Source organism: Acomys minous, assembly GCF_964271855.1.
Source record: "Acomys minous genome assembly, chromosome: 19".
In the NCBI taxonomy this organism is placed as follows: domain Eukaryota; kingdom Metazoa; phylum Chordata; class Mammalia; order Rodentia; family Muridae; genus Acomys; species Acomys minous.
This window is the reverse complement of record NC_140499.1, coordinates 59,804,288-59,817,348: the sequence shown is the minus strand read 5'-3', so window position 1 is coordinate 59,817,348 and position 13,061 is coordinate 59,804,288. Positions and strand designations below refer to the sequence as shown.

At 44.0% G+C, this 13,061-nt stretch overlaps 1 protein-coding gene and 1 long non-coding RNA gene across 2 annotated transcripts in view; one reads left to right on the top strand and one right to left on the bottom strand.

Moving 5' to 3' along the window:
* The window catches only part of LOC311589771, a 265,612-nt gene that overhangs the window by 156,485 nt on the left and 96,066 nt on the right, over positions 1-13,061 (top strand). The window lies entirely within an intron of this gene.
* LOC311589762 (Fc receptor-like protein 5) overlaps positions 1-13,061 on the bottom strand; it is a 28,411-nt gene that overhangs the window by 2,570 nt on the left and 12,780 nt on the right. Inside the window, exons 8-12 of the mRNA XM_084768412.1 lie at positions 11,647-11,925; positions 7,346-7,453; positions 6,671-6,698; positions 4,898-4,980; positions 4,649-4,711 (exon numbers count right to left, since the gene is read on the bottom strand). Coding sequence (XP_084624538.1) covers positions 4,649-4,711; positions 4,898-4,980; positions 6,671-6,698; positions 7,346-7,453; positions 11,647-11,925 — 561 coding nt within the window. The remainder of the gene's footprint in view (positions 1-4,648; positions 4,712-4,897; positions 4,981-6,670; positions 6,699-7,345; positions 7,454-11,646; positions 11,926-13,061) is intronic.

Here is a 13,061-nt window from a genome sequence, read left to right as displayed (position 1 = left end):
CCGCCCCCTGACCAAAACCAAAAACCAAACCAACCAAACAAAGAAAAACCTTTCTTTCTTTCTTTCTTTCTTTCTTTCTTTCTTTCTTTCTTTCTTTCTTTCTGTTTTTCGAGACAGGGTCTCTCTGTGTTAGCCTTGGCTATCCTGGACTCACTTTGTAGACTAGGCTGGCCTCGAACTCAGAAATCCGCCTGCATCTGCCTCCCGAGTGCTGGGATTAAAGGAATGAGCCACCACGCTCGGCCGAAAAACCTTTCTTTGCTCTACACTTCCAAAGGTATCTCTAAAGGTTTTTTTTCCCCCACTCTTAACCTTTATCTCTACAATTTCTCTTTTTCTCAAAACAAAGCAAACAAACCCTAAAACAAACAATAACAACAAAACAAAACAACGCCCCCCCCCAACAAAAAAGACTCTTAAGACTATACTGTAAACTATCTCAGGATTTTTAAGTTCATTGGGATGATTAAAAATCGCTAACAAAAATTTAGCTTAACACTTGTAACAGAAGGGCTTATAGCTAAAAAAAAAAAAAAATCTATACCTGCATAATCTCAATGCAACATACTACATATGTGACTCAACTCTTGTTTAGAATATTCTATATATGTAATTTAGATTCAACTCTTGTTTAAAAAAATAGATCTACTAGAAAATAGATGTTTTTAAAATAGCAGCCACAAGGCTGGCAGCCATCTTAACCAAGGTTAAAAAAGAGTACATGCATTGTAATTTCACCACCATCTTACTTAAGATGACCATGTGGTATAAGGCAACAATTATAAAACTTCTCAGTCCTACTGAGCACTCTGTTTATCATTGTGTCTTCATTTTAGACTAAGGAGGCAACAGTAGGCCTCCAAAATATCTTGGATTAGGATGGATCTTTGTGTGATGATAAATTCTTAAGGTTATAGACGTCTACTCAAGTTAACAGAAACTGATTTAAGAGTGTATGTCTAACCACTTAAGTCTTTGCCAACTGCTCAACACCAGGCTTCTAGAACATTTAAATAATAAATAACATATTTGGTAAATAAGGTTTACGCATTTCTAAGGTCTATTCAGGTAACCGACTTGAAGATCTATGTCTAGACTCTTTGTCTTTGCTGACTTTTCTAAGCTTTAGCTATTTGGATAAACCAAGTTTTACAAGCAACTGTGATATTCTATAATGGTGCACTATGAAAGAAAAAAAGTTTTCTAGTCTCTGTGTGAACTGTATTTATGGCTTTCTAAAGCACCCAGTTTCTTTATGGACTACACTTATGGCTTAAAGTTTTATTTTGATGCTAAAGGATCTTCAATTACATCGTCAATACAAAGTTTTAACTCACCAGAGATAAAGTTATAAAACTCTGATCTTATAAAGCTACTAACTTATAAACTGTTAAAGATAATTAAGACATGCAAGTTAATGCTCAGCCACCTTATACATGATAAAATGCACTAATGTACTCAAAACTATACTCTTAAGTCATGTTAAGTATAAATGCAATTCGTTTATGGGGCCAGCTTTATTTAATGTCTGACATGTTTTCAAGGTTAAACCTGAAACTAGTAACTAAAAACAAATAAATTTTGTTTAACTCAGGTGTACGTAACAGATGATGGCCCTCAAACTCTTCAGAGATTTGCTGAGTATGGCATTTAAAATGTTTAATGGGAAAAAAAATTATTTCCATGATAGACAGAACTGCAAGCTCCAGAGGGAACCCGAAGGCCTTTAAAGATGATACTGGGGCACAGAGGACTTCACCGCTGGGAAAACTGCCCCATGCCCACCTGCCACCAGGGCTCTGCACAGATTGTGGACACTGTTGGGTTGACTGCTCTGCTCCACCTTGCCAAAGTGGGTCATTTCACCACATTTCCCCTAAGGAAAAGCTCTGACTTTCTGGGTCTGTCCTGTGTGGCAGCCGACGACTTACGACTTCTGCCCTCTCTGAAGCCAGTGAGACCACAGGAGCCTAGGAGCCAGTGCCGTTTTACTCCGTACATACATTTGGAGTATAGTTCCCGCTAACTTATCCTTTTCAGGTCTCTGGTGACACTGATGGCTAACTGTAGCTTTATGTTACCAGTGGCAGCCTCCCAGCTCCTCCCCGCAATGCTGCTGCTGCCACATCAGTTCATTGCATATGTAAAATGAGGCGTCAGGCCTCCCTTTTCTCGAGCCAGTAGGTCTCTGTCTGAGAAAGATAGACACAACAGACGCATTTTACCACACTGATAGAGAGAAACTCCCAGCAGGTTTTAAGTAACTTTACAGTTCCTTTATGTGACTACTCTCAGTAATCAACCGTGTGTGTATCATGGTAAATGATCAGATGAAGAGAAAAAGTTCAACGTTTATGTAAATTATGAGGGTCTAAGAAAGTAACTTAGGATATGTAAACGTAAGTTGTGGTGATGTGAAGGCTCAAGTTGTGAGGGTCTAAGGAAGTCATTTAAGGTGTATAAGTGCAAGTTGTAAAGGTATAAGAAAGTGACTTCAAACAACGACAGAAGTTTTACACTTCTTTCCCTCTCTATGCTATTGTTATGTGAAGACTGTGAAAGTTCACGATTTTAACATTTATCAGTGGAGTTCTGATAAGCTATTAATCTAGCGCTGGTAAAACACTGCTACTGTTATCACAGTCACAAGCTCAAAACTGTCTTCTGAGTACAGGCTTAGAAATCTCCTCAGTCATGCTAAAGCCCCTCTGTCCAATCAATATAGCCAGGCCTCTGATATATACAGGAAAGGTGTTAACCCAGAATCGTATCTTTGAGTCCCCAAGCTTTCACTCTGACTCAAAGGCATGTGTCTGCTGCTTTCTCTACAATGTGGGTGTCAGTACAGATTACAGACAGTGGTAACGCTATTATCTCTAAAACACCTTTCCTTTTGTAAACTTCAAAAATTCTTGTAAGTGTCAGGAAATCATGACTTGTATCACCTGTCACAGGTCAGTCCTCTTGTCAATGAAAGCCTACATTTTCCCACCTACTCCCTATCCCTGGTTTTGGGGCTCCTTCTCTCCCCCACCTACCAGGACTATGTGCCTGGAAACTTCAAATGTACACCCGCCTTTAAAAAAATTTCCCTAAACCCCTCTTAACTTTACCTTTTGTCCCTGTCTACATCTGTCCCAGCAGGTTTCCAGTCAACTGCAGACCACACACTCCCAAACTGCCTGCAATGCACCAGCCGCAGATCTTCCTCGGAACCTGCATCCCAGACTGTTCTAAAGCGGCCTGCACTAGCCCCAGATGGTCCCTCGGTACCTGGGCAGTGAGTGAAACAGATGTTCCCCAGCATGCACTCCTCTCTCCCTTCTGGCTTTGACCAATATTCCAGCCTTCTGGCCCCTCCCCCTCCAATGACACGCTAATTTCAGCAGAAAATAGTTACAGAAGAGATTACATCACACCTTATCATTTGTTTGTTTGTTTGTTTGGTTTTGGTTTTTTGAGACAGGGTTTCTCTGTGTAGCCTTGGCTATCCTAGACTCGCTTTGTAGACCAGGCTGGCCTTGAACTCACAGAGATCCACCTGCCTCTGCCTCCCATACTTTATCATTAAGGGGAAAAAAGAAAGAAAAAAAGAAAAAAAGAAAAAAAAAGAAAAGCTGGGCGGGCGGTGGTCCACACCTTTAATCCCAGCACTTGGGAGGCAGAGGCAGGCAGATCACTGTGAGTTTGAGGCCAACCTGGTCTACAAAGCGAGTCCAGGGCAATCAAGGCTACACAAAGAAAGAAAGAAAGAAAGAAAAGAAGAAAGAAAGGAAGAAAGAAAGAAAAAAAAAGAAAGAAAAGTCTGGAACATTAAGTCTTAAAGAAATTTAGAAAAAGCCTGGTGGTGGTGGTGCACACCTTTAATCCCAGCACTCAGGGAGGTGGAGGCAGGTGGATCATTGTGAGTTCAAGGCCAGCCTGGCCTACAAAGCGAGTCTAGGACAGCCAAGGCGACACAGAGAAACCCTGTCTCAAACAAACAAACAAACAAACAAACAAAACAAAACAAAAAAGAAAGAAAGGAAGAAAGAAAGAAACACAGGAAAAATTGCTAACTGAGGTGTCTATCATATCAAAGCAAACCCTGGCTGCCGGTCCTGGTTCACTCTCCCCACCCCTACCCCCCAACCACGACCCAGTTCAGTCTGCTGGCCGCGTTGGCTTGGCCCCTCCCGGATGCCTGCGGCTGTGCTCTCCCTCATATCTACACCGTCTCCTCCACCATACCTTGGAGCAGACATGTCCTCCTTTTTCACTCAGCCATCTGGCACCTTGATCTTGGGCTTTTAGACTTCTGAACTGTAACGAATGTTTGTTATTTCAGTTGCCCAATCAGCGCGGTTCTCTTTTACCTGCCCAAACCAGGGAAGCAGGGGTGACGTCCTATTTGACCTTGTAAGTGCTAACACAGATGCTCTAGGGGGGTGGGGTGGGGAGGCAGACTGTGGGATGCTATCCTGAGCTCATCCACAGAGCATGGAGGAGGCAGCACCGCATGGGGAAGTTCTGGATGAACTCCCAAGAATGCAGGTGCAAGTTAAGGAGTCCTAGCGTTCTGGTGAAGAGAGGCCCTGAGCCTGCCTGGCCCTGCTGGCCTGGCCCAGACCTGCTGAGGAGGCGGAGCCTGAGCAATGGTAGCTTTTACCTGCGTCGTTATGTCTCTGGTGAGTGCTCCGCACTTCCGTGTAAATCACATCTTCTTTAGGGTCTAATTAGGAAGAGAAAGGTGACGTTTCAGGGAGGATGGGGGTACTTGCCTCTCTTCTCAGTTACTTCCCCCTGCCTTGGCCAGCTTGGATTATAACCTTCCAGGCTTTATCTTCCTCCTGAGCCTGTTCCAATATGTATCTCGTGGTTTCTACCAAACCAGAGACCAGAGGGCCTTCGTCCTCACCGTTGCTGTGTACTGGCTGCAGTTCTAGACTGACAGGTACGTTGTAGTAGGTGGGTTCGTGAGGCTCCGACTCTGACGGGCTCCTGTAAGATATGGAAACGCTGATGTTTCCCAGGAAGTGAGACAAAGGGCAAGATGCCCCCTCCTAAGGCGTTTTCAATCACTATTATTTCTGTTTCTAGGTTTATGGCTCATGGTATGGAAGAGGCACCGGGCTAGTGCTTAAAATTATTTACTGCTCTTTTGTTCTCATTGTGTGGAAGCAATGGGTGGTCCTAGAAAGTGAAGTGGCTTACTAGCACCGCTAAACTAGAAAGGGCAAGAGGCGGGGCTTAAAACAGGCCCAAGACCCTCTCAGAGATACCAGTCTCAGAGAAACAAAGATCATCTGGGCCCCAAGGAACTCTCCTGTGGCTTAGATACAGTCTCTATGGGAGACACAGTGACTGTGAACTGTGGGATTACTTTTGTTTGTTTGTTTGTTTTGTTTTTTTTCCAGGCAGGTTTTTTTTCTGTGTAGTCCTGGCTGTCCGGGACTCACTTTGTAGACCAGGTTGACCTCAAACTCAGAGAGATCTGCCTGCTTCTGCCTCCCAGTGCTGGGGTTATAGGTGTGTGCCACCACCACCCATGGCTTGTGGGATGACTCTTAAAATAAGGCCTTGGGATGCAAGATAGTGGCAGCTTTTTCATAGACACTATTTAGTGACAGAGTGACTCCTCTAGGTGTGTGGGGTATGTGGCTCTGCCTTCTTGGATGTTGCTGCAACAGATTTTGATTAGGCTAGCCATGCCCAGAGATTTCTAGGCAAAGTAAGATACATCATCTCACAATATTGATGGGGCTGGGCATGGTGGCGCATGCCTTTAATCCAAGCACTTAGGAGGCAGAGGCAGGTGGATCTCTGTGAGTTTGAGGCCAGCATGGTCTATAGAGTGAGTCCAGGACAGCCAAGGCTACACAGAGAAACCCTGTCTTGGGGGATAAAAAAGATATGATGGGTTCATGATAGCAGAAAAGGAACTAAAAAGGCACATTTATAGTGAACATGAAAAAAGTGAGCTTGCAGAGGAAGACTGAAAGCCTTTCTTCACCTTGGCATCATCTAACAAGAGAATAAAGCCCAAGACTTACAAATGGGATAGGGGGACAGTGCTGTAAAAATTATGTACCACATGGTTGCCCGATTTTTGGGCTCTTTTCTTGCTTGGCTCACTAGCCCACTTCCATTCTTGAGAGTGATGTTTCCTTTTTAAAAATAAACTATTTCTATTCCATGCTGTTTAATTTAAAATCATGACTTTTTCTCCATCTTTCCTCATTGGTGCCACCAGGATTTTCATCTAACTAGTCTATGTTTTTTTTTTTCCCTTTCTTAAATTGTAATAAAATTGTTACTGAGCTTCCTTCTTAGCCTGTTTCTAAATTCTTTTAGTAATGAGAATAAGAACCTCCAGAGGGAACCTCAGTTCCCCTGTTACCTGCCAAAGTGGTCAGTTAGACAACCAAGTGGACAGTGGATACCAGGAAGTGAGTTAACAAATGAAAAACAATTACGACTTGATATGAAAAGGAGGCCTGGCTCTCTGTAGCTAAGGTGGAGATGCTGGGAATTGGCTTACAACATCCCAAGGGACAGGCAGCATCAATTGGGAACAACCCACCTCAGCAACATGTGTAGGAACTGTGGTCTTGGTGACAGTAAGATCCGATTGAACTTTTCTGTCCTATGGGTGTTTTCATTACTTCCAGAAATGCAACTAAGGTCTTACCTGGAGTCATCAAAGGCAGGCTTCCCCCCTGTAAAAGAAAGTGTTGGATTTCAGGAAGAGGGGACTTTCATGGGGACAAGGAGGCAGCTTAGATGGGGTCCACATAGAGACTGCCAGGAGCTTCTGTTACTGAGATCTGAATCTTTGCTATGCTGACGGAAGGGATGTAGGGTAAAAACCACTGAAACGTTCATACTGGCCTCAAGTGAAAGGAGCCTCTTCAATCCATACTCCTTTAACCAAGATTTTAAAAGACAGTGGTCTTTAATGACTGTAGATAGTTTACTAGCCTTAGGCAGGAAAATAGACTTATCATCTATATAAGTGTTATACAGTTTAATAATCAGTAAGTTACCAAATCCTATTTGGTTTCTGTTTTGGCTTCCGTTTCTTAGACTCTTTCTCTTCTCATTCCTCGGGGAATCTTATGAGCACACAGAGGAGAGCCTCTGGCCTTTCTGAGGTTAGAAAAATGGCATCCCATCAGGCATGTTGCACTCAGTGTGGCTGGAGCAGCTTTCTATTTGGTAAACAGGACTTCCGAGGGACCCAGATGGAAAGGTGAGGGATCATATGATGGAAGAGGAGGAACTCTGAGAGCTCAGGGATGGCCACATAGTCAGTGTGAGCATGCGGGGACAGAGATGGGAAGGGCGCGATTAGGGAGCCACCCACCTGATTTTCTAGAGAACCAGCAATAAAGCAGCAACACTCCAGCAGCCATGGTAGCCAGTCCCCCTGTGATCCCAGAGGCCACGGCAACACTTCTGTTCTTGGTCACATCTGGGGGCAGAGGATACCCAGCATGAGTCCTGAAGAGTGGCTCTGAGTCTTGAATCTGATGTTTTGGTGTTGGGGAGGAGAGGAACCTTTGTGACCAGGAGTCCCAAGGCTTAATAGGGACTGATGTGACAATAGAAAATGGCTCATTTGTTTGTGAGAAAGCTTGTCTCTGTGCCCAATGAAGGACCGAGGGTCAAGATAGATTGTGGCCAGAGAGAAGAGGCCAGCAGGCTGACGAGCTGTACATTCCGAGATGCTCTTTAAATCCTCGCTCTCTTGCACCGGTTAGAAGACACTTTAAAACATATGGTTTAGGGAGCCATCAGCTCAAGGGACTTGTCTTTGAGAAGCGCTTCCCTGGCCAGCCATCATGAGCACTGGCCCCAGTCTGACTTGAACATAAGGAAATTTACCAGTGACGAAGGTGATGAAAAGTGTGTGCCCCCTAGGCCATTGTCAGCCTCACAGAAGAAGTTTCCAGAATGTTCTACAGTCAGAGGAATGTTGACAGAGACTCCTTCTCCAGAAGGAGCGGAGAAGTTCTCCAGGGTGATGTTTTTTTTGTGTGTGTGTGTGATAAAATTGGGACAGAATTGGGGGAGAGCCTTTCGGGGCGTCACAGGAAAGCTCCACCATATCACCCACCACAGCCTGAGCCCCAGACACCCTGAGTGTCAGGATACGGAGGGACACTGGAACAGAAAGAAAATGAAACTTCAATAGAAGCTTCTACTTCTAACATATGCTTCCTTTACAAGGGAAAAGTGGTATTATAAGCAAATAAAATTAATAAAAACATTAGATACAGAAAGCTAATTACTTTGATCCACAGCTAGCCTTTCACGTACAAAAATATTTAATAGAAAAGTGAAAAGTGCTATACGAATCACCGAAAACATCTGTCAACAAATATATAAAAGACTCATTTTCTTTATTAATTTAGATGTGTATTAAATTAAGCCATAAAATATCGTCCTTTTTATGCTTCCACAGCTTGGCAACACTGATGAAATGATGAAATTGTGGCAAATGCAAACTGAAGACAAATGTCTACAAAATTAAAGACACACATAAACTTGAAGCCCATGATTTACCTGAAGGACCAAGTAGGTGAAAAGAAAAGTCCATCCAGTGCTTCCAGAGGAAGCCTCGTCAACCTGGCTTCAAACCCTGCGATCCACAAGGCTGACCTGTCTTCATGATAGACTGATACAACAGTGGCACAAAAGTTGTGGGAGTAACCAACCCCAGTCTGATTGCGCTTAAGGCCCACTCTATGAGGCGATGGTGTCCAAGAACCTGGGGCTAGATAGGCCATGAACCTAGGAGGAAAGCAAATGCTACTGTTCTGCTAACCTAGCATAGCAACAACATGGCTCCTGACAACATTCTGGTGTACCCGTAGAGTAGTGGCCCCTCAGCCACCATCAGAGAAGCTTCCTGTTGAGGTAAGTGGGGATGAACACAGAGACCTACATCTGGCCAGTGTTCAGACAGTGAGAGATTTTGGAACACTCATTCCTAAGTGGGATGTCTTCGTCGCTCTACTCAAGGCTCACAGAGCGGTGGGAAAGAGGACGTGAGGGTGACACTAAGCAAACAGCGTTTCCCAGCCTGCCTGTCTGCCATCACGCTCCTCACCATGATGATAGTGGACTAAGCCTCTGAAACTGTAAGCAAGCTTCCCAGTTAAATACTTTCTTTCAGAAGAGTTGCCCTGGTCATGATGTCCCTTCACAGCAATAGAGCAGTGACTATGACAACCACACTCAAGGACAGGCCCCAAGCCCAACATCCAATAACCAACATAAGAAGCACTCGGTGGTGTCTCTGTAGACTTTTTTTCTTTCAAATTGCTCTGTTTGCAATTTGCAATTGCATTTTATTGTCTTATTTTTGCTCATGTATTATGATTTCTGATTTTGCGTTTTTATCTTTTGCATGTGTGTATAAGTGTACTTATGTTATGTTTATGTTTCTTGTGCTTTTTTATATTTATTTAACTTATAAATTTTGTTTTGCTTGTTTTTTTTTTTTATGTTTGCCTGTTTGTTTTCTAAAGAGAGAGAAAGAAAGAGCATAGAGTCAAGTAAGGGGGTCACGGGGAGAATCTGGAAGGGGAAACCGTGATCAGAATGTATCGTACTAAAAAGCTTATTTTCAAATACATATTATATATAGTATGATTTATATTATCTAGCAACATATAATGTATAACTACATGTATATACTTCATGCAGGATTTCTGTTATAATGTTTCTGTAACAATTAAAACCAGAGACAACCTAATAGGCTGGGTAAAGAAGCGGAAAAGACAGATAAGATGCATAGAGATGAATTTAAACTTAAAAATAGCTGAATGTACAATATGATCCTGTTATTAAAATGCTTTATGCTTTACTCCTCAGTAGTGTAGCATCTGGTAAGTTCAAGTAAATGACCCCAACTCCTGTTTATGCAAGCAACCCTGATTAAACACAGTGGGGTAAATAAATAAATAAATAAATAAAAATAAAAGCAGAACATGACACTGGGAAAACGAATGAGGGGGAAAAAACAAGGGAAAGAGGAGCCAGAAGATCAGAGACGGTACTGTGGTGAAAGGAAGCCTGCTGAGAGACTAAGTCAGAAAACAGCTTCTCAGGCACCAGAAGGAGCAGGTACAGTCAGTGCCTGCTTGTGGCGACTCTCCTGTGTCATTGACTATCACTGCCTCACTGTTCTGGGACCCCAGGACATTGCCAGCCTCACTGGAGTAGTCCCCTAAGCATCCCAGAGGCTCTCTGGGGTGACATCTTCATGATCGGGGGGGGGCCTTCTGGGGGTCTCACAGTGAAGCTTCACCATGTCCCCCATCACAGCCTGGGTCCCAGGACAGGTCCAAGATTAGGGCAGGGAGGGACACTGGAACCGAGGGAGAAACCGGCCACCAGTTCCTTCTGTTTGAACACAGCCCTCCACACTAAAGGCATCTCCGAGCGCAAACGTTTTTGGCGGCTTTCTCAGATTCCTCAGAACTCACCTACAATTACCCTGATCTTGGAAAATGAGAATGCTTGCATAGTGACGTATATACTTTGAGGTACCTGATACATAAACATATTTGAGTAGTCTGAAGGTAAAGACACGACTGAAAGCTGGACGCCTGAGACATGAGAGGCTTTCTAGAAAGTGGATGAGTGGGCTTGGGAGAAAATGCCAAGACCCGCTGTGGAGTAGGGGCCAGATCCAGTACAGAGGAACCATGTGAAGAGGTTATGAGGCAGGCGGGATGTGCAAAGACTGGACACCGGGCAGTGGCTTGGTCCATTTGAATTGTGGCAGCAGGTAGGGTAGTGGTCTGAAGGGCCCAGGAAGTGTGGTGACATGGAAGGCTGGAGCTTCAGTTAGGACTGCTAAAGATGTGATCTTAGTCAAACAACGGAAATGCGTGAAGCTGGACTGAAATGCGCCAGGAGTGGAGCAGGTGGCTCACTAAGTGGCGCTTGGGAGGTTAGAGAAATAGTGAGTTTGACTATTGATTGCAGCAGCCATAGGGGAGATCTAAGGAACACCTGGGAAGCAGCATCAATAGGATGTGAGGAGATGTTAAGGAGGATGCCTGGGACTAAGTATCTGGATGAAGGGAAGCATCTCACAGGGCAGAGACGCCCGGAAGAAGAATACTCCCCAGTGGCATGTATAGTCCCCTTCTAGACAGGTCTCTTTGAGGAGCTTTCAAGGAGAGTGGGATATGGACCCAAGACCTCAGGTGGGAGGTCTTCAGGGACGCAAGTTTAGGACCATCACGAATAGCCAGGCCAGCTACAGACGATGGATGCAGATCATCTAAAGAAACGGCACAGCCAACAGAGGAACACACTGAACTTCATGACTTACTTCCCTTTTCACCTACGGCTGTGGACCAGAATATGGTCTGTGTTTTGAGAAATCTTTATCCTATACTAGAGGATATTTTTTTGGTCACAATGGATAAAGAGTGATGCTATCGGGCAGAAAACAGCCAACAGAGGGAAGATGCAAATTCTTCAACATGTAAAACCCAAAACTCCCCATAGAGGCTGTGTGGGCAGAAGGCTTGTTGTGACATCACACAGTAGTTGCTTCTGTGCAAAATGTCCCATCTTTGCCTTCTGGGCACAGTAGAGAGATGATCTGCCCCTTTGCACAGCTCGTTTGAAGGACCAAGTTACCTATAATGCTCAGGGTCACTGTATCACTGCGCTGGGGCCCCTGGCCATTGTCAGCCTCACAGAAGAAGTTTCCAAAATGTTCCACTGTCACAGAAAAGTTGAAGGATCCTCTTCTTCCATCAGGGCTAGAGATGCTCCCCAGGGTGACATTTTGGTGGTAAAAGTGGTACAGGATTGGAGGAGAGCCTTTTAAAGTCTCACAGTAAAGCTCTACCACATCACCCACCACAGCCTGGGCCCCTGAGCTCCTGAGTGTGAGGACAGGGCGGGACACTGGAACTAAGGGAGAACATGAGTCAGTTCACACCAGGGCCTTATTTTTAAACAAAACCAATTCATTAAAAAATATATTAACAATGAGAAGCTTTCTCATTTATTTTCATTTTCTAGGGATTATATGCTGAGTATTTCACATCTCTTGCCCCCTTCCCTTTCTTTTTTCCCTCCCTCCACTGTTATTTTATTTTTTAATTTCTGATATAGAGTCTGATTAGATAGCCTGGGCTAGCTTGGAACATTAACTAGTCCTCCCAAGTGCTGGGATTTTAGCTCTGTACCACTGTATATATATCTTTCCTGTGTATGAGTACACTTATAGTAACACATAAATAAAACACACACACACACACACATAAGGTCACAATATACACACTGATTTATAATCTGATTTTCCCCTTAGCAATGTGTGAGCCTCAACTGAAGTTTATTCTGATTGTGACAATTGACATGGGAGAGCCTCGGCAGTTTGGGTAAGTGCCTGGGTGAGTGGTCCTGAGCTACTTAAGAAAGCAGGCTGAGCAAGTCCTGGAGAACAAGCCAGGAGCAGCGGTCCCCTGGGGCTTCTTCTGCAAGCTTCTGGCTTTGCTGACAAACTGCAGACTGTAAGCAAGAACAAGCCTTTTCCTCCCCAAGTTGGTTCTGGTCAATACTTCATTATAGTGATGAGACACTGACAAATTACAAAGAACTCAGTGCAGTTAAATTCCAGGGCAGTAGATTCTGGCGCCAACAGAAGCCACATGAAACAGAAGCCGAGTTCAAAGCACTCAGCGCCAAAGACAACAGAGACAGGAAAAGACAGAAGAAAGACAATTGGAATAGAGAGGAACGGACACTTCCAGCTTACTGGGTATCAACCCCCTCACAAGACCAACAATCCTAGCGTGAGAAATAGATTCTATTGTGAGAAGCCTTCTAGTTCTTCCCTGAATTGGCTATGCGGTCTTTCTCATTTTTCTTACTCTCAAGACAGCCTTGCAACACATTCTTACCTACCCAGGACTCCTGGGCCTCTTCTTCCTTGTGATACAAAACAGTCTGACATATCAGGCTCAATATTTTTCTACAGTACTCTTCTACAAACAAATCAAAGAAAACCAACCCGATTTCTACTTTCTCCTAAACAAAGATCCAAG